Source organism: Cladophialophora carrionii (genome assembly GCF_000365165.1).
Source record: "Cladophialophora carrionii CBS 160.54 unplaced genomic scaffold supercont1.3, whole genome shotgun sequence".
NCBI classification, from domain to species: domain Eukaryota; kingdom Fungi; phylum Ascomycota; class Eurotiomycetes; order Chaetothyriales; family Herpotrichiellaceae; genus Cladophialophora; species Cladophialophora carrionii.
In genome coordinates this window covers 1,805,876-1,830,349 of record NW_008481828.1, presented here as the reverse complement: position 1 = coordinate 1,830,349, position 24,474 = coordinate 1,805,876, and the positions used below count along the sequence as shown (strand labels likewise).

At 53.9% G+C, this 24,474-nt stretch overlaps 9 protein-coding genes across 9 annotated transcripts; 2 read left to right on the top strand and 7 right to left on the bottom strand.

Annotated features, from left to right (window-relative positions):
- Positions 1-39: 39 nt before the first annotated feature.
- Positions 40-1,827, bottom strand: G647_04057 (uncharacterized protein; the record flags this gene model as incomplete). The annotated part of the gene is made up of 5 exons (XM_008728402.1): positions 40-123; positions 184-1,003; positions 1,065-1,288; positions 1,365-1,449; positions 1,505-1,827. 5 exons carry the CDS (start codon positions 1,825-1,827, stop codon positions 40-42), a joined length of 1,536 nt encoding a protein of 511 aa, XP_008726624.1.
- A 1,065-nt stretch (positions 1,828-2,892) lies between these two features.
- On the top strand, positions 2,893-4,769 carry G647_04056 (uncharacterized protein; the record flags this gene model as incomplete). The annotated part of the gene is made up of 2 exons (XM_008728401.1): positions 2,893-2,975; positions 3,026-4,769. 2 exons carry the CDS (start codon positions 2,893-2,895, stop codon positions 4,767-4,769), a joined length of 1,827 nt encoding a protein of 608 aa, XP_008726623.1.
- An 881-nt stretch (positions 4,770-5,650) lies between these two features.
- Positions 5,651-8,017, bottom strand: G647_04055 (methylenetetrahydrofolate reductase; the record flags this gene model as incomplete). Its single annotated transcript, XM_008728400.1, has 1 exon — positions 5,651-8,017. One exon carries the CDS (start codon positions 8,015-8,017, stop codon positions 5,651-5,653), a length of 2,367 nt encoding a protein of 788 aa, XP_008726622.1.
- A 924-nt stretch (positions 8,018-8,941) lies between these two features.
- On the bottom strand, positions 8,942-14,369 carry G647_04054 (uncharacterized protein; the record flags this gene model as incomplete). Its single annotated transcript, XM_008728399.1, has 4 exons — positions 8,942-10,151; positions 10,199-13,835; positions 13,885-13,933; positions 13,983-14,369. The coding sequence occupies 4 exons, from the start codon at positions 14,367-14,369 to the stop codon at positions 8,942-8,944; spliced, it is 5,283 nt and encodes a 1,760-aa protein (XP_008726621.1).
- Positions 14,370-15,302: 933 nt separating this feature from the next.
- On the top strand, positions 15,303-16,562 carry G647_04053 (uncharacterized protein; the record flags this gene model as incomplete). The annotated part of the gene is made up of 1 exon (XM_008728398.1): positions 15,303-16,562. One exon carries the CDS (start codon positions 15,303-15,305, stop codon positions 16,560-16,562), a length of 1,260 nt encoding a protein of 419 aa, XP_008726620.1.
- Positions 16,563-16,608: 46 nt separating this feature from the next.
- Positions 16,609-17,345, bottom strand: G647_04052 (thymidylate kinase; the record flags this gene model as incomplete). The annotated part of the gene is made up of 2 exons (XM_008728397.1): positions 16,609-17,150; positions 17,198-17,345. The coding sequence occupies 2 exons, from the start codon at positions 17,343-17,345 to the stop codon at positions 16,609-16,611; spliced, it is 690 nt and encodes a 229-aa protein (XP_008726619.1).
- A 603-nt stretch (positions 17,346-17,948) lies between these two features.
- G647_04051 (uncharacterized protein) lies at positions 17,949-19,835 on the bottom strand (the record flags this gene model as incomplete). Its single annotated transcript, XM_008728396.1, has 2 exons — positions 17,949-19,247; positions 19,296-19,835. The coding sequence occupies 2 exons, from the start codon at positions 19,833-19,835 to the stop codon at positions 17,949-17,951; spliced, it is 1,839 nt and encodes a 612-aa protein (XP_008726618.1).
- A 368-nt stretch (positions 19,836-20,203) lies between these two features.
- Positions 20,204-22,305, bottom strand: G647_04050 (uncharacterized protein; the record flags this gene model as incomplete). Its single annotated transcript, XM_008728395.1, has 2 exons — positions 20,204-21,883; positions 21,931-22,305. The coding sequence occupies 2 exons, from the start codon at positions 22,303-22,305 to the stop codon at positions 20,204-20,206; spliced, it is 2,055 nt and encodes a 684-aa protein (XP_008726617.1).
- A 1,329-nt stretch (positions 22,306-23,634) lies between these two features.
- Positions 23,635-24,008, bottom strand: G647_04049 (uncharacterized protein; the record flags this gene model as incomplete). Its single annotated transcript, XM_008728394.1, has 2 exons — positions 23,635-23,867; positions 23,960-24,008. The coding sequence occupies 2 exons, from the start codon at positions 24,006-24,008 to the stop codon at positions 23,635-23,637; spliced, it is 282 nt and encodes a 93-aa protein (XP_008726616.1).
- Between the last annotated feature and the right edge of the window lie 466 nt (positions 24,009-24,474).

The window sequence follows — 24,474 nt, the reverse complement described above, 5'->3', positions numbered from 1 at the left end:
TCTTCGCTCAGAACTTCCTTTGCAATCGTTCCCGGAGGACTACCGTCCGATATACTTCAACTCCAGATACCTCAACCCAGGATAAATGACAGCTGTCCAAGACGCGGCGACAGGCAGGCCAATCTGAGGAGTAAAGGTTAGTCGCGACGTTGCAATCCGACAGAAGAACCAAAAGCGACTTACATCCGCACCGTCCCCGATCAAGGCAGCGATCGGGCCTGTGTAGTAGTCTTGGTCCATGCACATGACGGCCCCGACCCATCCGATCACGAAGGTCGTAATGGCCGCGAGTCCAACGGGAAGAAGTTCGCGAGTGTTCCACGCGCTCCAATCGTACCAACCGCGCTTCCTGCGGAAAATAAACTCCTCCTCCAGAGTCATGGTGATCCAAATGATGGTCCAGTACCCGATCAGCGAGAGGAAGTTGATGAAGATCTGGAGCAAGTGGGCGCGACCCGCGATCGCGGTCACGGTGAAGATGATGGTGGAGATGGTACACCAGAATACACGGGGGACGCGGGCGAATCGCGGGTCAAGCAGCTGGAAGGACAATGCGGCAGCATAGATTCCAGCGACGTTGTTGGCGACAATACCCAGAGCCAGGAGGACCGCGCAAAATTTGCCGAATTGGCTCAACGGTGCAAGGCCTTCGACGTACAGGGCCCCCGCGGAGTCAGCGAAGGCGGCTTTCCATGCCGGGTTCTTTGTAAGACCGCTCCCTAGACCAATGCCGATGAGTTCAGGGAACATCTTGCCCAGACTGAGACCGACGGTGGTCCACAGAAAAATTTGCCAGCGTGAGGTCTTTGGAGGGAAGTAGACGAAGAAGTCGCACGCACAGGCGGACCAGCCCAGGGCGCCGGAGGCGCTGAGGAAGAAGTAAGTCAACCGGTGGCCAGCAAGGACGGAGCCCTCGCCTGAGCTGGCCGAGCTGGTATCGAAGAGCGGGCCGGCTGTGCCTACCATGATGAATAGGACGCAGACTTGGGGAAGCCAGGCATATCTGGGAGGGTTCTTTTGTCAGCATTGACATCCGGGCTCTTTCGACAGTGCTCTCAACGAACCTCTCATAGATATGGAACCACTTGATGCCGAACGTGATGATGAGCCAGGTTCCCAATGCTGCAACGATGACTCCGACAATGACGGTCATGCCTCCACCATTGACAGCGGATAGGATCAAGCCAGCGACTAGACAATCAACCAGACCCCACCCGATTTGCACGACGACGTTGAAGAGAGCGGCAAGTCGAGATGGATACCATCCCATCGTGTAGCGTGCGTTTACCTGGCCCACAGATCAGTTCCACCGTTCGAAGTAAGATCGAGCCTCACTGAGGAGATCGAAGCCGGGAAACTCATACCAGAGTCCTATTACCAGACATGGGCCCGAATGTACCAATGTATGCCGTGCACATGGCGCCGAATATGTTTCCGAATGTGCAGATACTGGTCTCCTGTTCAGCGCGCACTTCAATGGCTTCCCAACGCGCCAAAAACTTACAGCATGGCGTCCTTCATGCCGAGGTCGAACTCGATTGGACCGAGCACTCCGACGGTCATGTTGTTGGCAGTGCAGTTCGCCGAGAACCAGACGATGCCAATTTGGAAGAAATGCTTCATCGAAACCTTGCTTTGGCGACTCGACTCCGGCACGCGTTCGATACCGCGGGCTTCCACGCTGGCACGAGTCTCCATCCAGTCCGCGAACTTCTGCCACGACGTTTTCGGGCCACTATTTCCAAGGGCTTCTGTGGTCCCCAGCTCTGCAAAGGAGGGCTCAACAGGGCGCTGATCCGCCTGCATCGACAATTTCTCTTCGTCCATGACGGGTGTCGAGGCCCCCGTGGCGTCCATCTTCGCCACGGACATGGCAGTTACCAAGCTATCACGAGCAGAGATTCGAGAAGAAATAGTAAGTGATTAAGGGCTCGTTCGAGGAGCAGGCTTGTAAAGGGCCATGTTCCTGGTATTGTAATATAGAACTTGTATCTGGGCTAAGGACATGCGTGACAGTGTCTTTGTGGCTTATCTGGGAATAGATCGTGAATCTCCGAAGCAATAGCGGCGTAGCGACTGGATGCAGTATTGTTCCAGGCTTCTTTTGCCCTTTCTAGTATCTGACCGATAGCCGAGACAGCCCTGGCTGGGACTAGAAGCCGTTTAGCACCGGTAGCGAGAGAAGCGGCCTGAAAGAGCGTTATGGTCATGGTGTAGTTCAAGTGCTGTGCTATACCACGTCAACTTCCCACAGACGCGGTGCCCGAGCCCTGCCCATAGCTCGCACCGATCCAGTCCAGAACCGAGCAGCTGGACTTATCGTTTAGCTTGGCCGATGGCCGGAATGCGGCAGATAAAGGAGGAAAATGGCGGGATAAGGCGATAAGCACATGCCTAGGACTTTCCCGAAAGCTTGGAACAAGGAGTGGGAGCCTGTACAATGACCCACACGCGATCCCCCCTGCCGTGGGAGTTGAGGATAGAGCTGACACGGTGCACTGATAAGACACGGTGACTGAGAACAATTCACGTTGCCGTTACGCAAACAATGCTGCGAAGGCAGTGAATGTGCGGGAAAGGCGAGGGTGCAAAGCAGCGAAAAGTGCCAAGAAGCACGTGATCGGTCACTTTCCTTGAGGCTGAAGATGAGTGGCTGTGGTAGCGGGGCAAAGTACCCACGTGATTGAAAGCCTACTTACCCTCTTGGGAAGGAGCTAGTCTCAAATAGTCCGATAACCAGACACTCGCATCTCGTCGAAAGTCAGTGGCACTTTCTGCTTTGACGCTGTTGGCCCAGCGCCGTGACAGGTTATGGAAGAGCTACGTTATGCGCTGCAGTCGCTGCCATCCTGCCAACGGTGTCAGCGGCTGAGAAAGAGATGCGATCCTCAGATGCCGGCCTGTCGACTGTGCCAAAGGGCCAAAGTCGACTGCACCATCTTTGACCACGCACTACAGCAGACGCTGTCCCGAAAGTATGTGGTCTAACTGTCTGAATAAAGGCCCCATCTCTGACTCGAGTCAGGTATATCCAGTCTCTCACCTCGCGCCTGGACAACCTCAAGGCCAAATACGCCGCTGTCACACTAGAGGCTGTTGCGGGCAGACAAGCTCTGCCAGAGGATATTCCAGATCGATTGAGATCGCATCAAGCGCAAGGAAACTCCCCATCCGTCCAAGAATCAGCACCCGATAGTGACCATGGAGGAGACTTTAACAACCATTTCCCTGTTCCCAGCGTCAAGGGTTCGACTTCTCGGTTCTATGGTTCGAGTTCCGTGTTTGCGCTTGCGGTCGAGACGCTGGCGTTGGCCTCCGATAAGAATCTCTTCAGTCCTTCGAGTCCACTAGAGCCTCTCCTTTCAGCCAAGGACGGTCATGACCGAGATCTGGATTCCGTGGCCCCCACAGCAGTCTTTGATACCGGAAGAGATTTCGTGCAGTCACTTATCGCGGATTACATGGCATCCATCAATGTCATACATCCATGTGTGGACGAAACTCACCTGAAAAGGGACCTAGATAGGTTTCTGGCAACGAGTGGAACTCTACAACTCGACGCGGACAATCTACAACGGATCGAAAAGTATCAATGCTTCCGCATCGCCATGATGTGTTCTATATCCTGCGTCGCTAAGGCACGGCACAGCCCAAGCCTCATGGCGTACGGCAATCAATTCTACGCGCAAGCTGTGAGGTACGTGGAAGAAGTAACGGCAGAGGTCTCTCCACAGTCTCTCGAAGCCCTCCTCCTTCTCGTGATTTATTGTCTCTTCAATCCCCGCAAAGGCAATATATGGAAAATCCTCGACTTCGCCTGTCGCCTAAGTGTTCAACTCGGCTATCACACTGAGCAAGGGCACTCGACATCGGAGAGTGAAGCCGACAAGACCTGGAGGAGAACAGCCTTCTGGAGTCTCTACTCCATAGAGCGACTGGTAGGGCAATGTTTCGGGCGACCTTCAGACCTCCCCAGCTCGATCGTTACCACAGAATATCCAACTGTCCTCGCAGACCCGGCACTCTTGGACAACGGTTCGAGACAGAAGGTAGCAGCAGCCCAAGGATTCCATTTGATGTTCCTCCGCTCGGAAATCTACACCGACATTTACCTTTCCGCTGCCAGCCCGCATCCGAGGTTGGAATGGTTTCTCGAGCAACACGCCACACTGCGACAATGGTATCAAGATCCCAGCCAAAGCCACCTCATCAACGACAGCAAGAATCTCGCAGGAGTTGGCGAGATCACACGCGATATCATGTACCACTCCTCAGTTCTTTTCCTCTTCCAACGCCATCTTCTTGAAGCCCTGGCCACCATACGGCACAATCGTCTACCACAGCGAGATTCGCTCACCATTGCCTCGGAACCCTACCACTCCTCGAAGATTCTTCTGAATTTGTACAGCCTCATTATCCGCTCCACGACGTCCAATTCACCTCTGTTCATCTTTCCCGTGACGTTCCTCGCCGCATACTCGATCTTTCAAGCGGGCATGACGCTTATCTCCTTCGCCCTCCTCTCCCTTGAGTCCGGTGTTGTAATCCAAAGTCCCTCCCCGCTCACTGCCGGAGGCCACCGAGATTCAGAGAGGGAAAGATACGGAGAACAGAAGCTTGACTTCTCGGACCTGCTGACCCTATCGAACGATTGCCTCGTATTACTCGCCTGGTGTAAAGAGCAATGGCCCGGAATGGAGGGCATGGTGGATGCCTTTGCGCGATGTAGTGCCGAGACAATACCGAAGGTGCTGAGAGTGTCGGAATGAAAATGATCAAGTCGACGCTCCTTGCCTGCGTCAGGAGACAGAAGAGAGGGATGGCATTGACCGGCCACTACACCTGATAGCGGCGTTTCCGAATCCGCATTGCGCTGAGCAGGAGGGGCGTCAAAGACAGAAGACAGAGATGGCATCGACCGGCTACTAAACCTGATGGCAGCGTTGCGAGTCTGCCCTGCCCTGAGCAGGTCTCATGAGTCATGATGAAAGATGCGATTTACGACCTTCACCTTTGACAGACTTGAAACCTCGTGCAGTAAATGCGAGGGGTCATACATGTAGCATATTTTCATGAACCATGACTTCGGTAACTATAGTGAAATGGATGCGAAGTCCATCTACCGTATCTTGCCGTGGCATCTGAAGCACTTGCCATTCAGTACCTATGACGAGAATCGAATTTCGTGGTTCGAGCTGGCCGAGCTCTCAAGTCCTCGAGTCCTCGAGTCCTCGATACTGTACTACCTACCTACTCCTCAACGGCGTCTCACTTACCAAGCACTTGATACTTGCCCTCTTGAATGGCTAGGGAGGTACACTGCGTAACGTTTTCATCTCATTTCACCGCGTAGAAAACTATCATACTGTATGTAGCAGGACTCAGGGGCCGTGACGACAGAGTGACCCCCTCTCGATCCTGCAATCCACCGCAATAATCAACCAGCGGAACTTCAGCTGGATGGTATTGACGAGACCATGCGTCTGTTTCATTTGCACATACACGGTGGTCTATCCATTCTCGCCGCTCGGGCTCGACTGTGCACGGATGATGGCAGAAGGTCACACTCCACTCCACTCCAGACTAAGTAGGGTAGCTACAGCAAGTACCGTACTCTGTACTTCTAGCAAATAATTCTTCTTAATCTCTATCATGTGTCATCTAATCCCGATCTCTCGCCCATCTTCTGATCTTCACCAAGCAGGATCTTCCACAACCGGCCTCCCTGCCCGTCGTGGCCGCCTCGGAACTCTTGCCCCACGATATTCACCAGCACGACATCGCCTCTAGCTCGGTCGAGAAAGGCCGCCTCTTCGGAACCCCGAGGGAAACAGCGCTTCCATTCACTCCAGATGGCGAAGGCCTCTTGGGCCCACGCACGGAACGACTCGGCCTCGATGATGGTTGGGGTGAGGATCTCGCGGCTGGGAAACACGCCCCACGTCACGGCATTCACGGTGTCCACGTCCGACACGCCGGCGCTGGCATTGATGTTCATGGTGGAGATGGGATTCGTGGTTTCATCAGTCGCGGCCCTTTTGACGCCGTTTGCTGGCCGCGGCGCGTGCTGCGCGCTCTCAAACGCACCGTGTACGTCCGTCTTCATCCAGCTGAGGACCTCGCTGCCGTACTTCTGGAGCCGGTCCTTCAGCCGTGTTTCCCATTCGTCTCGACTGCAGAAAAACTCTACAAAGGTCTTCTGGAACACGAATCCTTCACCTGGTGGTCCCCAGCCAAATATCGGATGAGATGAAGGAGCGCCATCAACGGCCGGTTGAGACGCCAGCGTCCAGTAGTTTTGCTTTGAGATCAGAGAGAGCAATTCCGACCTGATGACGTCGGTTTCTGCTCTCAAGGCGCCTGCCGTGTCCTTGCTCAACGTTGTGCCGTTACCGCCGCTGGGATCAATGTCGTCGCTCCATGGTACACCCGCCAGTTCACCGGACACGTGCCGTCTGAATATCTCCGTCACGTCCTTGGCCGACTTCGGATGGTCCCATAGTTTCCTTGCCATCAGAGGGCTGACTTTCAGACTTGGTCCGTATCCGTCAATCTCGCCAAAAGCAGGCGAATGGCTGGGGCCAAATCGACCGTTCGGGTAGTCGTCCCATGTGGCTTCCCTTCCCAAGGAGCCCTGACCTTCAGATATGAGGAGATTATGCCGTCTTGTAGGTGATGATGCAGGAATGCCGGTCCCTCGATCTCTCGCGGAGTGTTGCGCCGTGAGACTCGAGCTCCGACCGTTAGGCGGGTCAGTGTCCCCATCTGGCCGAGCTTGTGCGGGTGAACGGGACGGCCGATCCATGATTACACGATTGTGAGGTTGGGCGTTGATCGAACTCCTCCGCCGCCTGGAGAAAGCAGAATCTCGTGCCTGATGTGCATCTTGATCTGCTTGCTCCTTCGTGATAGTGGCGGTACCGTCTCGCTTGTCATCATCGACAACGGCGTCCGGATCTGAAGATGAATCTCCATCTCTATCTCCCGTGCTTCCCTCCGAACTCACCGGTGGGATCAAGCCTGTCCTCTCAAGAATAAACGCCACACTCTTTTCCAGGTTCAAGGTATAGAAATGGAAGCCCCTAGGCACGCCATCCGGCTGAGGCAGGGTCTTCATCTGCTCCACGAGCTCGCTGAGCACATCCACACCAACCTTCTTGACAGCCTCATCGTCTGACTTCACGGCCTCGATTCGCTTCGAGATATCCTCCGGCAGTCTCGCATGACTGAGCTTCGTGATTCGCTTGATGATCTGGTAGGACTGGATCGGCATGAGGCCTGGAATGATTGGGATCTTAGCAAACACCCTCCTGCCTTCCGGGTCTGCATAATTTCTCAGACGATCCTCATATCTTCGATACGCATCAATGTCGTACGTTAACTGCGTCATGATGAAGTCCGCGCCCGCAGAGACCTTGCCCACCAGATAGGGCAGATCATGCTCAACGCTCTGTTTTCCTTGTTCCGGGTGGCTCTCGTCAGCGTGGCCCTCGGGATATCCAGCGACACCGACGGCAAAGTAATTGCCGTGCTTCCTCCGAATGTACCGGACCAAGTCAATCGCCCACGTGAATTCTTCATTGCTTCCCGTGCCTGCACCACCGCTTCCACCTTCAGTTTCTCCCAAGGATGTAGCGTCTTTGTACTCTTCTCTGGGTGGATCGCCTCTCAGAGCCAGGATGTTCCGGATGCCGATCTCCTTTGCGGCTTCCAGCGCCTCATCCACCATGTCTTTCTTCATGTTGGTACATGTCAAATGTAGGACAGTGGTCAACCCCAGCTGTCGCTGACACAACTCTGCCAGCTCCAGCGACTTGGTGGCTGTCGATCCGCCAGCACCCCAAGTTACCGTGACGAATAGTGGATGTAGGGCAGTGGCCATCCGGGCCAAGCGAGATTGGAGGTTGGAGAAGCCCGAGGACGTCTTGGGCGGGAAGAACTCGAGGGAGAAGTAGTGTGACGACGGGTCGAGGGAGGAGAAAAGGGTGGGAAGCCGGTCATCGTGCCCAAATGCCATGGTGTGGTTGTAGACTGAAAAGCCACCCCTAAGCCCACGCTATGGGATGTTTCCGACCGGGGGAACTCAAGTTTGCTGTCGTGTGCCACTTCACTGCGGTTGGTGTGAGATGAAGTGCAAGAAACAAGGTGAAAAACACTTCATTGCCGAGGCGTCAGCAAGTTGTTGTCAACAACGACGAGGAACAGGTTGTCGTCTCCAATGCTGGAGGACCACGAGAGACCAAAGTTGTCGCATTTCCACACCCAGAACAGTCAAAATTACCCCGCGAGAACTTTTTAGCAGCCTCCAAATGCTTGATGACGCCAGTCGCCGGCTTCAACACACTAACCAAATCTGGTAAGACGGCGACGACGCTAATCAACTGCCGAGCTACTGAATACCCCACGGAAGCTCAGATACCACGTGACTGAGCAGCAGCCCCACGAAACTGAGCCCGGGCTTGAAAGCGATCACGTGATCGCAGAGACCGCCTCTCGTACCTCTTATGACACTCGCACTCTGTAAGAACCACAACTACCATGCATGACCGCTACCATCGTCCAGATTACCATACATGACTACAACATCCGTAAATTACTGAAGGTCAAGTTCGACGAGTAGAGAAAGATAGTTTGTAGCCATTCCACTGCTTGTCCCAGATCATCCACAAGCCTGCCAGTGCAGCCTCTGCAATAACCTTGCTACCATGCGTTGTGATCCGAAGAGTAAGCCTCCATCCACATACAAATGTCTGTTTTTGTGCCGCCGTGGAGAGTTAAACCCATACATAAGCCATCCCAAAGAAAAGCTTCCCCTTGAGCATCATCGCTTCGTGCTGTGACATGGCAATGCCGCCAACTCCTTTCTATGACGGCCAAAGGAGAATTCCAGCATAAGGGTATCGATATTTCAACAAAACGCCAGGCCAGTTCCGAGCCCCCACTAAGTCTGCTCGTCCCCGTTGATAAAGTCGTCAAAGTGTTTGGACACGTTATCTCCATCCTCCAGCTCCGCATTGTCGTTGGCCGAATCATGGCTCGCACTTCGAATCATGTCCAACGCCTCACTTGCGTGACTGGCTTCCTGTTCGAGACTGGGTACAGCATCGTTGGTCGTGTCCCCGTCCGGATTGGTCATGTCGAGGAACATGTTGTCGGACTCGAAAACCGGCGGAGACGCATCCCTGGTAGAGGCAGGTCCACTTTCGGATGCGTTAGCGAGTCCGTTTCGGAGATCGTCCTCGGCGTCAAGACCTAGTCCAGCATTCGGGCGGAATTGAGGGAATGACGGGTCATGGTTTCGTCCTCCCGCACTCTCTCCACCAAAACTTGGCATCATCGGATCCCTCAGCCCGTCTTGCGGTTGGTCTCTGGTTGGACTGAACAACGAGGGCGAGTTGGGTGAGAATGGAGATGGTCGGTGGTCGGCGTAGGGTGTCTCAGACATAAAGCCAGCCTCATAGGCCCGACTGGGTCCTGCATTGTCGTTTGATTCTTGTCTCTGCATTGCAGACGGACCTTCTGTGTTGCCATTCTGCACGGGACTGGCAGCGGAGCCAGGCGCCGATGGTGACTGTGTCGATGGCTTCGGCAGGAGAGGTCCGGTGACAAACGATTCTTGTGTTTTCCTGCGCACATACGTTTTGGTCCGTAGGTGAGGAGGCAGGTCTTCAGGCTTTTCCACGCCCAGCTCCTTCATCAGTTTTTGCTGCTTTGTGGGGCGCGGCTTTCTTGTCGACAAGCTCTGATCCAGAATTGGTGGTGGATCGGGAGCGATGGGTTGCCACTTGTGCAGCTCCTGCCGGAAAACGTTGGTCTCATAGGCGAGCAGGACTTCAGCTCCCTCGATCTTTCGCAGGTAGAAGAGCATTTCCGGCATCTCCTCAATGGTCCTGCACAGTTGGTTGCCGCTCGTGTACTGCATCAGGAACTCACGGAAGGCCTGCGCTTTGTCAATAATTCGTTTCAACAGCTCTTCTTCCTCGGGTTGGAATGGCAGATCTTGGATTTCATCTTGCCAGGATTGGAGGTCTTCCAGCTTCGGCCGGGCCGCATCACGGGGTATCTTGACCCGCCAGTCACAAATGGGGCAGGTGAACATCTCGCACTCCTTCACTTTGCCTCGGGCGAGCTTCAAGCATTTCGCATGGTACCTGTAATAAATTAGCAAAGAGCCAGCCGTGTCAATAACTACACTCACCAGTCGTGGCAAATCTCGCATTCAATCATGAGTCCGGCCTCTGGCTGTCGACAAATGCAGAAGACAGGTTTTTCCTCGTCCCCCAGAGTGCCCTTCTCCTGTCCGTCAGTCGGTGTAGCCTCTCGCGATGCAGGCTCGACCGGGGGCCGGAACGTGTCGTTGAGATCGAAGCAGAAGCCGTTCTTCTCCTCCACGAACTTCATGTGCTGTTCGAGAATGTGAAGTGGTGCGTTAGCCTTGCCAAACAGCTTCTTGCCCTTCCTCATCCAGTCTTCGTGGCGTCTTAGTTCCTTCTCTAGGTCGGCCGCACCATGAGGTTTACCGTTGAGATCCTCCAAGCTCTTGACCACGTCTCGAACATGAGCGTACATGGGACGCTTGCGGAAATCTGGATCGTGACTTCGTTCAACCAAGGTGATGATCTGGCGCTTGGCTTCACGGTTCTTGGCAAGAATAGCATCCATCTGCTCCAGTGTATCCTTGTTGACAGGAAAGGCTTGGTTCTGCGTTTGGGCATGCAGCGATTCCAGCTGAGGGTAGTGAACGTCCTCGGCGCCCATAACTTCCCTGGCCTTGATCTCCCAGAATTCGCCTTGCCTAACCACTTCAGTGAGGAAGAGGACTTCAGGCATCTGTGGCGCCGTTTCGAGCTCACCGGCACGCTTCAGAAGTTCTTTGCATTCGTCGAGAGTCTTGGACTGCACCTCCTTCTGGAGTTGACGGACCTCTTCGAGCCAGTGCGTTCGTGCGTGGACTTGTTCCAGGCTGGTCAGCTCAGGCATGGCCGCCATAAAGCCGCGACCTTCGTCGAGTATGGTCTCCAACTCCTCAGCCGTGGGGTTATTCAAGCCGCTCAGAATGCGCTTTACGTTGGCTCGCCAGTCGTCGATCATGGTCACTTTCTCTTTCAGATTGTCAAGCTGCGGCGCACTAAAGCCGAGTTGGTCTCCATCCTCGATCAGCTCCTTCATACGTTCCAAAGTCAGTTGTGGCTCGGTCTCTTTCTCATCTGCTTTGCCGGTTCGGAGCGAAGAACGGCGCCAGGCCTTCTCATTCTTGCGCCGGTTCTGCTGCTTTCGCGTGAGGTACAGGTTCGCTTCATCAACCCACTGATCGCACTTCTTGACGAAGTCGGCCAGGTCATCCAGGCCCTTCAGAGGATAGGGTATTTTCTCGCCTTCACTTAGAAGGGTGTGCATTACCTTGAGCGCAGGACGGGCATCGTCGGCTAAGAGTGCATCAAACTTGGTTTCCCACGCTTGGGGCACATTGGCTTTATCCACCACTTTCTGCACAATGCTGCTCAGCTCGTGATTGGTGAACCGCAACAGTAGACTGTGATTTGACCCTCTGAAACGCTCCTCTGGGGCGTCTGCGCAGCAATCGGCGATTTCGGGATGGAGCAAGCACGTTACTTTGCCACTGCGGTGACACCGGAACTGCGAGAGGTATGAGAATGCTTTGCAGTAACAGCACTGGTACTCCTCCTCCTCCAGCTCGCTATTCTCGATCTTGATGATCAAGCCGCAAGCCTCAGAAGGTTGTTCGGCCAGCGTGTCAAACGTGCAGTCATCATGTGGGAAGTGCCGCTTGTGCATCGCCACGAAGTTCTCACGTTCGGCCAACTCGCGATTGCGGGTTCGTTCCAGAGCTGGACCTAACCACTTGGCGGTCTTGATTGTGGTATCTGACCCTGCAGCCGTGAAGAGCAACTCGTCGTGCGAGAAGCATGGTTGACGACGGAACTCTTGTAGTCGCTGCACCCCTGCCTCGCCAAACGGCTCCCAGTCCGCCGGGGCAAAGTTGACGGCTTCATTGAAGTTGAAGCCATGATTGAAGCCGGCATGGTATGCTTGAGGGAAGGTGATAACGAATTGACCCGCGCGCTGATCAAGCGCGTAAACCTCAACTCCAGCCTTCCTCAGCTGGTTGGGCGGCAGAATTGTAACCAGCTGAAACAGCAAGTCAGGCTGCGTCTCAAACAACTCTGGGACCGCTTTCCGCATGGCGTCCTCAAAGCGATAAGCATCCTTGCCAGGAATGCCATACCAGGTCTTGGTAGCGCCGAAATGCTGATAGTTGGCCGAGTAGGCATAATGGTCCTCATTGTGCCAACAAAAGGTTGAAAAGCACATGCCAACATACAGCCAAGGAACCGTCATGCCCGAGATATCACCTTTAATGTGTCTGAACAGCGACTCTTCCAGGAATGGCATGACATTCAGATTCCAGAGGTCCTTCGAGTAAGGGTTGAGCGGGTTCTTCTCGACTGTCGGGAAGCCACTACCGTGCGTGGTCGAGTGAATATCTGCACCGTACTCGACTTCGACCGATTCTGTGATGTCCTCGACCAGCCTCCAGAATTCACGTTCGATGTCGTCCTCGGTGGGCTTACGTTGGGTGTTGGTGACAGGGTCGAACTGCATCCGGGCGGAAAAGTAATGCTCCTTGAAGTTGTTGGCCTTCTCTTGGAACTGCTTCAGAGAGTAGATACTACCTTCCTCAAATCCGTAGTCGTTGGTGCCGACCAGACACTTGGGGCAATGCCAGTCGTACTCTGGGAGTGAACTCACGGGCGGGTCGACACAAGTTCTATGGTAGCCCAGCTCGCAGCTATCGCACACCAGGATGTTCTCTTTGTTGTCTGATTTGCCGCACTTCTCGCACTTTTCCCCATGCCTCCGCTGTACAGGCTTCGCACGAACTTGAGGCGTGGTTGGACGCATTGCAGGAACATGGTTACCCGGAATGGTTGGCATCACATCTTTTTTCGGTCTCTTGCTTCTCCTGCCGTCAGGCCCATCGGCGTCGCCATCCACGCCCTCCGAGCCGGACTCGCCATTCAGACTATCATGGCTCAGCGTCCGTTTCAGTGGGTTAGAAGTCCCATTCGGCATTGGACTTGCTGTGTTACGTATTGTTGTGATTGTTGGTCCATTGATAGGTGGAAGAGAGGGCGCCGGACTTTGGTTTGGTGGTGGTACACCGTTAACTTCCTTCTTGATGACGGGCGGCGGAAGGGTGTTGACAGCAGTGAACCCTGAGGGACCATTCACCGCGGTGAAACCACTATTGACAGCAGTGAAGCCAGAAGACGACACAGGTCGCGGCTGGGGAGCTGTGACCGGTATCGAAGGCATGGACGGCGGCTGTTGTGGCGGGCCTGGGTTTTGTTGCATCTGTGGGGGAAGGGTCATGGCCGGTTGAGGATTCGGTGAGTTCATTCCCATGGCCGGTGGAGCAGATTGTGATGGGGGCATGTGGTTGAGCATGGGGTGAGGAGGCATGACGGAGGGCGAGTAAGCCCCCCCTTGCTCGCTCTGGAGTTGTTCCTGGACGCCGGGTTTGGCATATTTCAGCCACTCCTCGTAGGGATGCAGCCATCGTTGGTAGGAGTTTTTGAGGGAGGTCGAGAGCGACGACATGATCTTGCCGCTGTATCCTAAGTCTCGACCAATTTCAGCCCACTTCTTGTCCTTGCATACCCGCTCAAAACCGCCGCGGACTTCGACGGCCTTCTTAAGTTTGTACAGATCGAGCGGACGCTTGTCAACGGACGGGAAGCGGTTCAGATGAGCGCCATATTGTTTGTGAAACTTTGCTAGTTGGTCGAGATAGTTGAGGTTGGTTCGGTTGCCTGCAAACATGGTCAGGTCACGCTCGTCTGATACCGTGAACATTCTCACCGCCTTCGACCAGATTGATCTCCTGCCGTCGAGTCCGAAAATGGAAGCGCTGTAGACACATCAGCCTTGTTCGGATACAATTTAGCCGTCACTCCTACCTCGGTATCAATAGCAAAGTCTGGATTCCAACCCTCTGGCGGGATAATCTTGCAGATACCAAACTTGCTGGCCTTGTCCGAAATACTGCGAATGTATTCCATCGGGTCTCGAAATTCGGCCTCGGTCGGTCTGAAGGTGGGCGCCTCAAGTAGGTCATGAGGTCTTCTTCTCGTTGGCGGATCGCGACTTGAAGGGTGGCCTTTGCGCTCGACGGTGCGCATGTCAAGTGGTTGTGCTCGCCGAGCACTGTAGGGAAAAAGAGGAGTAGCGATGCTGGCGGGCCCGGCGCCTGCCATCCTCGATGCTGGCCCCGGCGTCGCTGATGATGACTGCTTTGCGCTCGCAGCCTGTGGTGCGACACCACCCGTCGAAGGTGGAGCGACCATGACTGCGGCAGTCGGGAGATCCGATAAACCGTGGGAGATGCTTGTTTTGATATTGCCAGAGTCTAACGGTGACAATTCGTAGGACGCTCGAAGTCGCTCGATGGAGGATGGATACTAAGGAGAAAGGGTCCGATGTTGGTACAGATACAGTGAGCGAAAGAACGAGTGGCAGGCGGGTGCCAGTGAGTCGGGAGCGGGTAGCCTCGTACAGAGCGCAGGCTTGGTTCGGTTTGAAGGCAAGACTCGCTTAAAAGTGGTATGAGAAGTGCTTGCAGGGCACTTCTGAGCGCGGCGGCTCACATGCGGCACTGAACAGAGAGTCCTGGGCACGATCGTGTGGAGGAGCAAAGCATAGTCAGAAAAGCAGAAGGATACGGCGGACAAGAACGAGAGACGAGAGACGAGGGAATAGAGGCGAGAGGCTCCTACCAGAAGCACAGAGCAGCGCAGGTCCCAGACGGGACACGATTGGCTGTTCCTGCAGGCAGTGGCGTGTGCTCACGTTCCGGCGGAGCAAAACTATCAAGTGGTGCACACAAAATCCCCGCTGCGTTTCACAGCCAAATGCTGCTCCGTGGGTGGTACAGCCGGAAGTCACGTGAAGGTGCATCAGAACCTGTCGACAACCTCTCGTCAATGGTGATATCCTCGTACCGTGTACGGCCACGTACAGCAGATCGCTACTCGAACACAAACCAACAGCATTTCAGCAAACACGAGCCCAACATGAGGCTCCCTCAAGCCTTTGACAGGCCTAACACGCTGTAAACGATGTCGCGCCTAACTCTCACCGTCTAGCCAATCACAAATCGCCAGGTTACCCTCGCCGTCGCACGCGCCTCAGTGTCAACACGGCAGCAACAAACACAGCACCATACAACCGAAGCACATCATCGTAACGATACATCAGCTGAGTCTCTTTCACAACATCAGATGGAACTCAAACCCATCCCTGCTTTCTATTGCTGCTACCTCCTCCGCTCCACAGTTCGCCACGCGAGCACCTATATTGGCTCGACACCGGATCCTGCGCGTCGCCTGGGCCAGCATAATGGCAAAGTCAAGGGCGGCGCTGTTCGCACATCCCGGTCAAGTTTGCGGCCCTGGGAGATGGGTTGCATCGTTGCTGGTTTCCCGTCGAACATTGCCGCCTTGCAATTCGAATGGGCCTGGACTAATGCTCACTTGACCCGGCATATTTCTGCCGAGCAACGCATTTCGTTTGCGACGACGCGCACCAAGGCTTCAAAATCCGGCAAAATAACCCACAGACCGGGTAGACCAAGGAATTCGTTGATCGACAGGTTGTCCAATCTCCATCTGTTGCTGCGGGTGCCCTATTTTTCCAAATGGCCACTTGAGGTGCGCTTCTTCAGCGAGGATATGTACCGGTGCTGGACGACCTGGTGCGCCCGTGTAGACAGGCATATTCGGCCTGGTATAAAGGTCATCTGGGATCCAGCACAGCCCGGGGAGCAGGAAGAAGACGAGTTTTCTTCTGCTCAGCCCCAGGCGAGCCAGAGAAGGAAGAGGAAGGCAGAGCTCATCGGAAGGGGTGGCCCCGAGGGCGTCGATCCGACATATGCCCGACTGAGAGGTGTTTTCGAGAAGAGCCAATTTCTACTCGACGACGGCGACAATCAGAAGTGCTCCTTGTGCGCCGCAAGCATCGACCTCCACAGGAGCCTTTTTGTTATCTGCCACATGGAACATTGCCAGAGCATTTCTCATGTGACTTGCCTGGCCGATGCGTCACTGCACAGAAATCAGTCAGCCTCATCCATCGTCCCAGATATAGCAGTCTGCCCTTCGTGCACAAAGGAAACCGCTTGGGTGGAGTTAATGCAACAGGTCACGTTAAGAAACAGAGGAGTGAAAGAGGTCAAGAAACTCTTGGGCAGGAAGGGGAAGAAGTCCACAGCAGCAGTTGCAGCGGAGATCATGGAGACATGTAGTGAAGCCAGCGATTCGCCAAGAGAGGAAGAAACACTTACCGCGGAACGTGTGGTTGATGAGGGATTGCAACTGGGTTCTGATGAAGACGATGGATTATCCGTTGCATCGGCAGATTCGTTCGTTAGTGGTCCTTCGGATCGCGAAGCTGGACACAAGCCAAGATCTATTGCTGCCGCTGGAGAGCGCTCAAAACCATTGCTAGAGATGGTCATAGAAGATAGCGAAGAAGAGAGATGAAAAACCAGCTGATCCCAGAGTGGCTCTTCGATCCTTTTCCATTCACTCATAAAGACACGTTGTCAAGCAAAGGTCCCAGCTTCTCAAGGTCGCTAGTAGCCACCTGAGAATTCTGCATCGCCGTTTGAACAACTGCTTGGATATCAACAGCAACCTGGTCGATTGTTCTCCCCGCATCGACTTGATAGACCGTGATGTCCAGTCTAGCAAACAGGTCCTTGAATAGAATTCGCACACGGGTCTGCATTTCCTCCATCTCGTACCGCTCAGCTCCATAGCCGCCGCGTTTGGCTGCATCTGCAGACGAGATGTCGAGGAAAAAGAGTAGATCAGGCTTGAGGAGTCCGATCTCCGGATTCCAAGCCCAACGGAGCGGAAGATCCGGGTTGTCTTTTGCGGCTGAATAGACAGCTCCAGAGAAAGAGTACCGGTCGACTATGACGTTCATCCCACTGAGCAGGTCTGATCTGATGGAATTGATAGCCTCCCATCTGTTGGCGCTGAAGAGCAGATGTATCGAGTGGTCGTCTTGTTGAGCTTGGCCAGTCAAATAGCTATTGATCATCTGTCCTGTCGGCGTCGTCCGATCTGTGAACGTTACCAATTGTGGCTCACCGGCGCGCCAGCGAACGAACCTGGAAATTTGGCATAGCGAACCCGCTGCCCTTGCAGTCGAAAGAAGTCGAAAAGCCGTTGGCACTGACTCGATTTCCCTGAGCGATCAAGGCCTTCAATGACTACGAGCAGTCCTCTTTTCGAAGCAGCGGAATCGGGAAAAGCCATGGCGGCGTCTCTATAGCAGCTCTCAGGTTGATCTGAACACTGTTATAGGGGCGAAAGAGATTGCACAATCGTGGACTGGGCTTTGAGCTGATTATGTGGCAGACGTCAATCTCAGAGCAAGTTGTGATGCACTGGAGGCAAGCGGTAGTTTCTTCCGAGCGATCAGTCGATCGCCTCCTGTACCTGACTGTATCCAACCTATCGAAGTGGGACCGACCAGGACAACGACCTTGCAATGTGCTCCCCAAACACACCATACGCCAGGTGCCTATCGCAGCCAGGCTGTGAGAGGAGAAGGGGCCGTGATGGTGGCGCAAATTAATGCTCGCTTCGTGCACCACATCGCAGCAGAGTAGGACAAGTTGTGTAATTTACTCATGCCTACTATGGTACAACTATATCTTCTTGTAACCGGCTTGATATCTGCTTAACCGCCGTCCGAGGCAGAACCACGAAGGTGAAGGAATCGGTAGGTACCAGAGGACGCTTCCGCATCAGGTTGGTGGGCGTGCCAATATCAATACAGCTGTATGAACACCACGGTTTCGCTTAGTTCGTTCGTCAACGGCTCAGAACACCCGTTGCGAATGTCTGATTTCTGCCTTAGTTGTCAAGCAGAATCCACCTCTTCTCCCCTTCCGGTGCACTCCTCCTCTCTGCAATCCCCTCGACGGTATGCTTGATTGCATCTTTGGTGCATTTTGGAAATTGTGTCTTCAGGACCTCGAGCAATCCCACTTTCGTCAAAGTGCTTCCCGTTACCGCTGCTCTGAACGCCGGCATGAGCTCTGGTGGTACCAGCTTGACCGGTTTTCCAGATGCATTTGCCTTCGCTTTGAGAGCGAGAATGTTGTTCTCCGATTGGCCGGCATTTGACACATGGTTGTGGAATGGCGATAGAGATACTGTGTTCCCGCTGTTAGGATCAACAGCCATAAGGGGCAGACGAGGTGGCTGCATCGCAGCACATTGTTGTGATTTCTCCTCTCGCTTTACCGGGCTCTTCTTCCCGGCATCTGACCAGTGCACCGTCGAGTACGGATCGATGGGCAATCTGGTCGAGTCGTGCAGGACGTCGATGCGATAGTGCGACAGGTCGAATCCGTTCTCTCTGTGGTCTGTTCCGTCTTCCCAGCACAGTCCACTGCACTTCGGTTCCATGTTCCCAACCACCATCTGTCGCTTTGCCACATCCCCCTCATCGTCGAGAAAGTCCTCCATTTCCTCGTCACCGTCTCCATCCTCGGACTTTTCATCATCGTCCAGGATCTCTTCATCACCCTCTTCCGGTTCCTGCCACTCGGCTTCGCTATCGTAATCGTAGTTTGTGTCTGGAAGACCCCGATACGACGGCTTGAGAGCGAGTCTTCGTGCCGTGCGTGGTGACACGGGTCGAGTATAAGTACCTTGGTAGGCAGGTCGAACATCCTCACGGTAAAACAAATACTTGTAGGGAATGTTCCCAAGGGGGCTTGCTGGATTCCTCAGGTCAACAGGTGCGTTCTCCGATCCATTCATCTCGCTCAGGATCTTCTTGACGGGTCTGACTTGACGTGTCCGCCGACGTTTATGAAAACGGACATCCAACTTCTCCGGGACGCCATCTTGGTGAAGTGGAAGTTCGTCAGGCAGAGATGATCTTTTCGATAGGAATCGATTAAAGGGCGCCAGTTGCATGTGCTCTTTGATGAAAAACGGCATGATGAAAGGTCGCGCATCGGACTTGACGTGTTTTGTGGGCGACAGCTTCGTGTCTACAAGCGGAGGATCCAGATCGATAGACGCAATCGAGCTTCTTCGGGATGGCGTGGTGCCTCGAGAAATGTCCTCACAGTCACTAACCGCTGCTGGAAGGGAGGTAGCTGTCGGTTTACCAAAGAATGCGCCGAGCCGCATTTGAGCCTGCGTACCTGTTAGCATTGGAAGGGGAATAGAGAAGAGATATCCTACCCTCTCTTTCCTGAGCGACTCGGCCTCCTTTCTCTGCCTCTCTGCCTCTTTGGCCTGTTTCTCAGCATCCTTCTCACGCTTCTTTTCTTCCTTTACTTTGCGTAAAGCCTCTTTCTCCTCTTCTTTGCGTTTTCGCTCTTCGTCTTTCTTCGCCTTTTCCTCATCTTTCCTCGCTTTGGCTTCTGCCTTTAACCTCTCCTTTTCCTCCTTTTCTGCTTGTTTAATGGCCTTCTCAGCTTGCTTCTCAGTGAAGCTTTGCTTTGGCTTCTTGCCAGGTGCAGGTGCCATGTCTGGCACTTTGACTGGGCTAGTGGTAGGCGTGGTGCCTAACTCAGTCAATGGAGAAGGCTGGTCACTTGAGTCTCGTAGAGAGGTGGGAGATTGGAAGGGCGTGAGAGGACTACTGTCGAGCTGCGCTGTAGAACCGCAAGAGGCGTGGTCGACAAGCTCTCCTTCGTGGTTGCGTTTCTTGGAGGGAGTTGATTGAGCAGTTGGCAGGGAGGATGCTGCTTGCGGGGCAAGGGCGACACTGGCGGCCATAGTGAACTGGAGGATGGGGGAGAATAATATAGGAGTGCAAGTGCTTGTACAGAGGAACTCAACTCATTGAAGCAAGGGCTGCAACTGCCTGACTGCGAGCGAAACAGTGTCATTCACCGTTTCACTGGAAGCGTTGGACTAACGACCGAAGGTGTTAAAACGCGGTGACGCGAACGCGCCACGCCAAGCAACGACGAGGCTTCGACGCAGCCTTATTCACCTACCACAGCACCACCCGAGGTGGGCACTGCTCCCTACTCTGCAGTGTATAATACTGCACATCAAGTAACGGGACCGTTCTTGTCACTGTTCGAGTACCCTGGAGCTTGCAGGAAAATCAAATCGGCGATATATTCGACTCCATAGGATCACGCATACAGCACTCCTCGACTCGGACTTCGCACATACTGCGCTGGTGCAATAGCAAGATACGAAACGCGCTCGTTCGCCCCGGGATTCACATCATTTACAAAGCCACTACGATATTGGTCATTCGTGACTGCTTGCTGCTCAGCCACTTCGCCTAGCTTCACCTCCACATCCTGCAGCATTCTGGCGCGCAAGACACCATCCAGCGTACTGCCTCCCTTCGCGAACTCGAAGAACTTGGAGTCCCTTGTGAGCGAAGAGCAGTAGGACAAGACATCGGGAATCGTGGTGTGAAAGGCGCACCAGATGGTGCAGCACGCTGCAAGCACCATGACCCCTATCGCCGCGCAATACACGCCGACCCAGCTCCAGGATACGACATAGACGTCAAATCCGTCGGTATAGAACGCTGTGGTATTTTGATGGTTCAGGGGATATTCCATGGTGTCGGCACACGTCTGACTTGCCAAAACCCAGGTATTGAGTAATTGGCCGAGCCTCTGAGAGAACTGTTGTGCAGTTACATTGGAATAGTCGGCGTAGTTGCGGCCATTACCACTCAAAATGAAGGCAGAGCTCGTATTCTGGAGGTAGTACTCGCTCAGCGAGGAGTAGCCGGAGCTTAGCAACGGATCGGTTGCCAGGATCCATTCTTTGGTGAGGTAGGTGAACGTGGAAGGAAAGCTGAGCGTTGTAACTGTTGAAGGCGCATGTTTGTTGGGCGACCTCCGTTGTGCCTGCACTGAGCAGAAAGGCAGTTGTGAATCGGTCACTGATTGACAAGACACATTTGATTCGACATAGATCTGGTTAATGGCGCACCGAGTCACCCACGGACCTCGAGTCTGGAAGAGAAAAGTGGCTTGCGGAATGCTGGCATCCGAGACGTTGACCAACTGCTCAGGATAGCCATAGAAGTAGTCATCGGACACGAACTGGTTCATGGCTACCTGCCAAGAAGGATAGATAGCAAAGTCGGCCGAATCGACGGTGGTATTGGGTCCAGAGAAGGTGCCGTTGACTATCGTCGTTGAGTTGAGGTTGATGTTGACCTCCGTCTCGTTTCTCGGCTTGTTGCAGTCTAGATTCATGTACGTCGTCTCTATCACGAAGCTGGAGTTTTGGTTGGCCAGCAGAGCAATAGGGACTCCAACGAGCGAGGAGAACGAGCCCTCGGTCAGATTCGATTGCGAAAGGGCAACCCAGCCATCGGCATCGTTCTCCGCACCTTCCACCAGCCATGGAATCTTAACGTTGCCAAACAGGTCCGTCGTCCCATTCTTCATTGTCGTAGGACCCAGGACCGAGCTTACATAACTCGGTTTCAGTGCCGTCAGCAATGAATCAACGCCAGAAACGGAAGAAAAGAGCTGGTTGGTAACGGTGTCGACATAGCTGACCAAGTCAGAATGTGTGGTGACCTCTCTGCCCACCGACACCAATCGCAGCGATGCCTGGGAGCCCAGAGGAGAAAAGATCCAGCTTGTTAATAAGACCAAGGTCACGACATTGAACGCTCGAAATGACAACTGCGTGGTGAGAGCAGTAAAGAAGGTGCGACTCTGCATGATCTGCTCGAGAAGACCGAGCTTTATGCCGTTTTCCAGTCGCCATGTTGCAAAGCGTTTGAGTGTCGAGCCCAGCACAGCCGCAAAGAGGATGGTGAAGAGGGTCGATGCCTGCCTTCGTTAGCATAGCACGCATCGCATCTGAAATTGGCGCCTACCGTGCTCGTTGCCTGCTTGATAAAATTCGTATCCGACTGGGTGACCTTGAGACCGTCGTACTTGACCATGGTTACAGCCAACCACAAGAATGGCGCTGCCACCGTTAAAGTGAACGTACAGAGGCATATCTCGATGAGCAAGTCCGTCCCAAATTTGCCCAGTCTCCTCGAGCCGAGCGTTGTGGGGGAATGTAGTTGTGGCTCATTTTGAGACTGAAATGCTCCACTGTTGTACTCTTCCGAGGGATCTAAGATAGGGTTATACTGTGCAGAAGCAGATTTTCGGTGAAGTGAGCCGAGTGCTTTGATCGATTCCCCCCTCTGTGGTCTCTTTCCGGCTCCATATGGACTTGACAGCTCGATGAAGTCGGACATTTACCCACTGATTGGGCAGCACAGGAGACCAAATCCTGGCGTCCTGTCAACGACGGCCAGAACTCGGTAAGGATGGCGTATTGCAACGTCGCCAGCAGCCAAATTTGAAGAACAAGAGATTGCGAGAATATCGGCCGGGTATCTGGACGCAAAGGAATGAGCTGTGAAAGACTGGAGTCAAATAGGGAGGCCTCTTCTGTGTCTTGCCGTGTTGGCAGCCTGAAACAGCGCGGTGGTGCAACGTGGATAGACTTTGATCGAAGGCCTGGCGAGGCTGTCCAGGCCGTACCACAGTATGTACACTAATAGCCCGACGCCGTGTTGCCTTTAAAGTTGGGGCGCTTCGATAGAAGGGCCAAGAGAGCACCAAGGGCCAGCTGATCGAATGCGGTAGGCGATACGGAAAGTTGACCCAAGGCAGTGGGATACGTCCATACACAAGTGCTGGGTAGTTGAAGGGAAGCAGATCGCCCAAGATTCAATCCACAGGCTCAACAGGAAAGCAATGGCCAGAAGAAGGGTGGGCAATAGGCATATCGTCGAGTGACACGCCGAATTGCCGCGGAATGCATCTATAGCTGACACGGTGAGCCAGATCCTGCGCCATTGAGGACATTAATAGGTCTAAGGAAGCCGACTGGAATTAAATTAGAGCAATCAGCCACCATCGAAAATCCTTCTGGCCTACCTACTACTGTGTTAGGCACTGAATATGGAGCGAGGCCGCTTTTAACATGCCCGTCTGGGGCCCCAACTGGCTGCTTAGGCCTTAAGTAAGAACCCCCTGGGCCCTACGTAAAACACCCCTTCTGTGGCCCCAAGGATCTACTGAAATCCTACAGGTATTGCTCACCCTTCAGACTGACGATCCGTTGACTCTGCTACTCATTGAATATGACAATACACACGGATCGCTGGTGTACAACTATATTCATTCTTCTACTGTTCTTGGAAGGAGAGGAACATAGAAATCGGCCAGAAGAGGTCAGTTCGTGTCTTCGATTGCACGCGGTGCCGCGGGTTGTACAGCACAACAATTCTAGCCCCAAAACCAAGATGACGAGCAAACCAATATGACTCAATCCAGTGGATTGCGCACACCCCACGACCATCATACCCTGCTGTGGCTCCCACTTGGTTATGAATGGGTTTTAAATCAAGTCCTCCCTTGGTTGCGTCGACAGCCCTCAATTAACTTCTTCATGCTGGCATTTACTCTCAAGCTGGTTCGGCGAGGACAGCGGGCTCGCCTGGAGTACTCCATGAGCTGGTTTTGGGCCGGGGTACTCCAGCAGTATCTCGCGCGTGCGCGGCTTTGGTTCGCATCCCCTAGATCGTCCCATAACCCGGTGCGCCACCTGACTGGACTCGGTCGCTGTACACGCCTGGTGCTTGGTGACCGGTCAACTGCCCATGCCTTGCTCTCTCCCTCCTGTCGAAATAGACGTATTCGACGTAGAACGCGTGGATGTGGCCTGGGATATAGCCGAGGAGGGTCAAGCAGATGTTGATGAAGAAGTCGGCGCCGCAGCCTGCGACCATGAAGACGCCAACGGGAGGGACTTCGAGAGCAGAGTGTTAGCTGGCCGACACGACAATAGCCACGCTTGCTGGAGAACAGAGGCGATAAGGTTTCAAAGAGCGCAGCACTCACTGAGAATGGTGATGAGAACGATAAGGAGAGCTGGAATGGTGTCCGACATCTTGAGCGTGATTGTCTTTCGATTGCCTTTGACTTTGGAGTTTGCGGAGGATGTGAGTTGAAGAAGGGTCGCTATTGAACTTGAATGAGCTGGAGGTGGTGAACTGAAAGCTTCTTCACATGCATGCAGGCAGAAGACAACCACCTGAAACTCGTGTTGGCATGCCGACGTCACCGCACGTGACGCAGCCGAGGTTGTCGCACAGCCACACCTAGCCCAGTCGAGTTAGAGGCCCCGTTTGACGCAGGAACGTGACGAAGATTGTTGTGGCTGTGTGAATTCCGCTGTTGCGGTGCCACCGGATTCTTCCTCATCCTCATAGCTGAAGACGCAGCGCTCAATGGGTTGGCTCTCTTCAACCCTTGACCCTACTCAGTATGTGTTCCCTCCTGCCAAAGTGTCGCTCGTGTAATGAGACGTGCCAGCAAATGTGCCGCCCGTCCCACACGTTCACATCCTCAAGAAA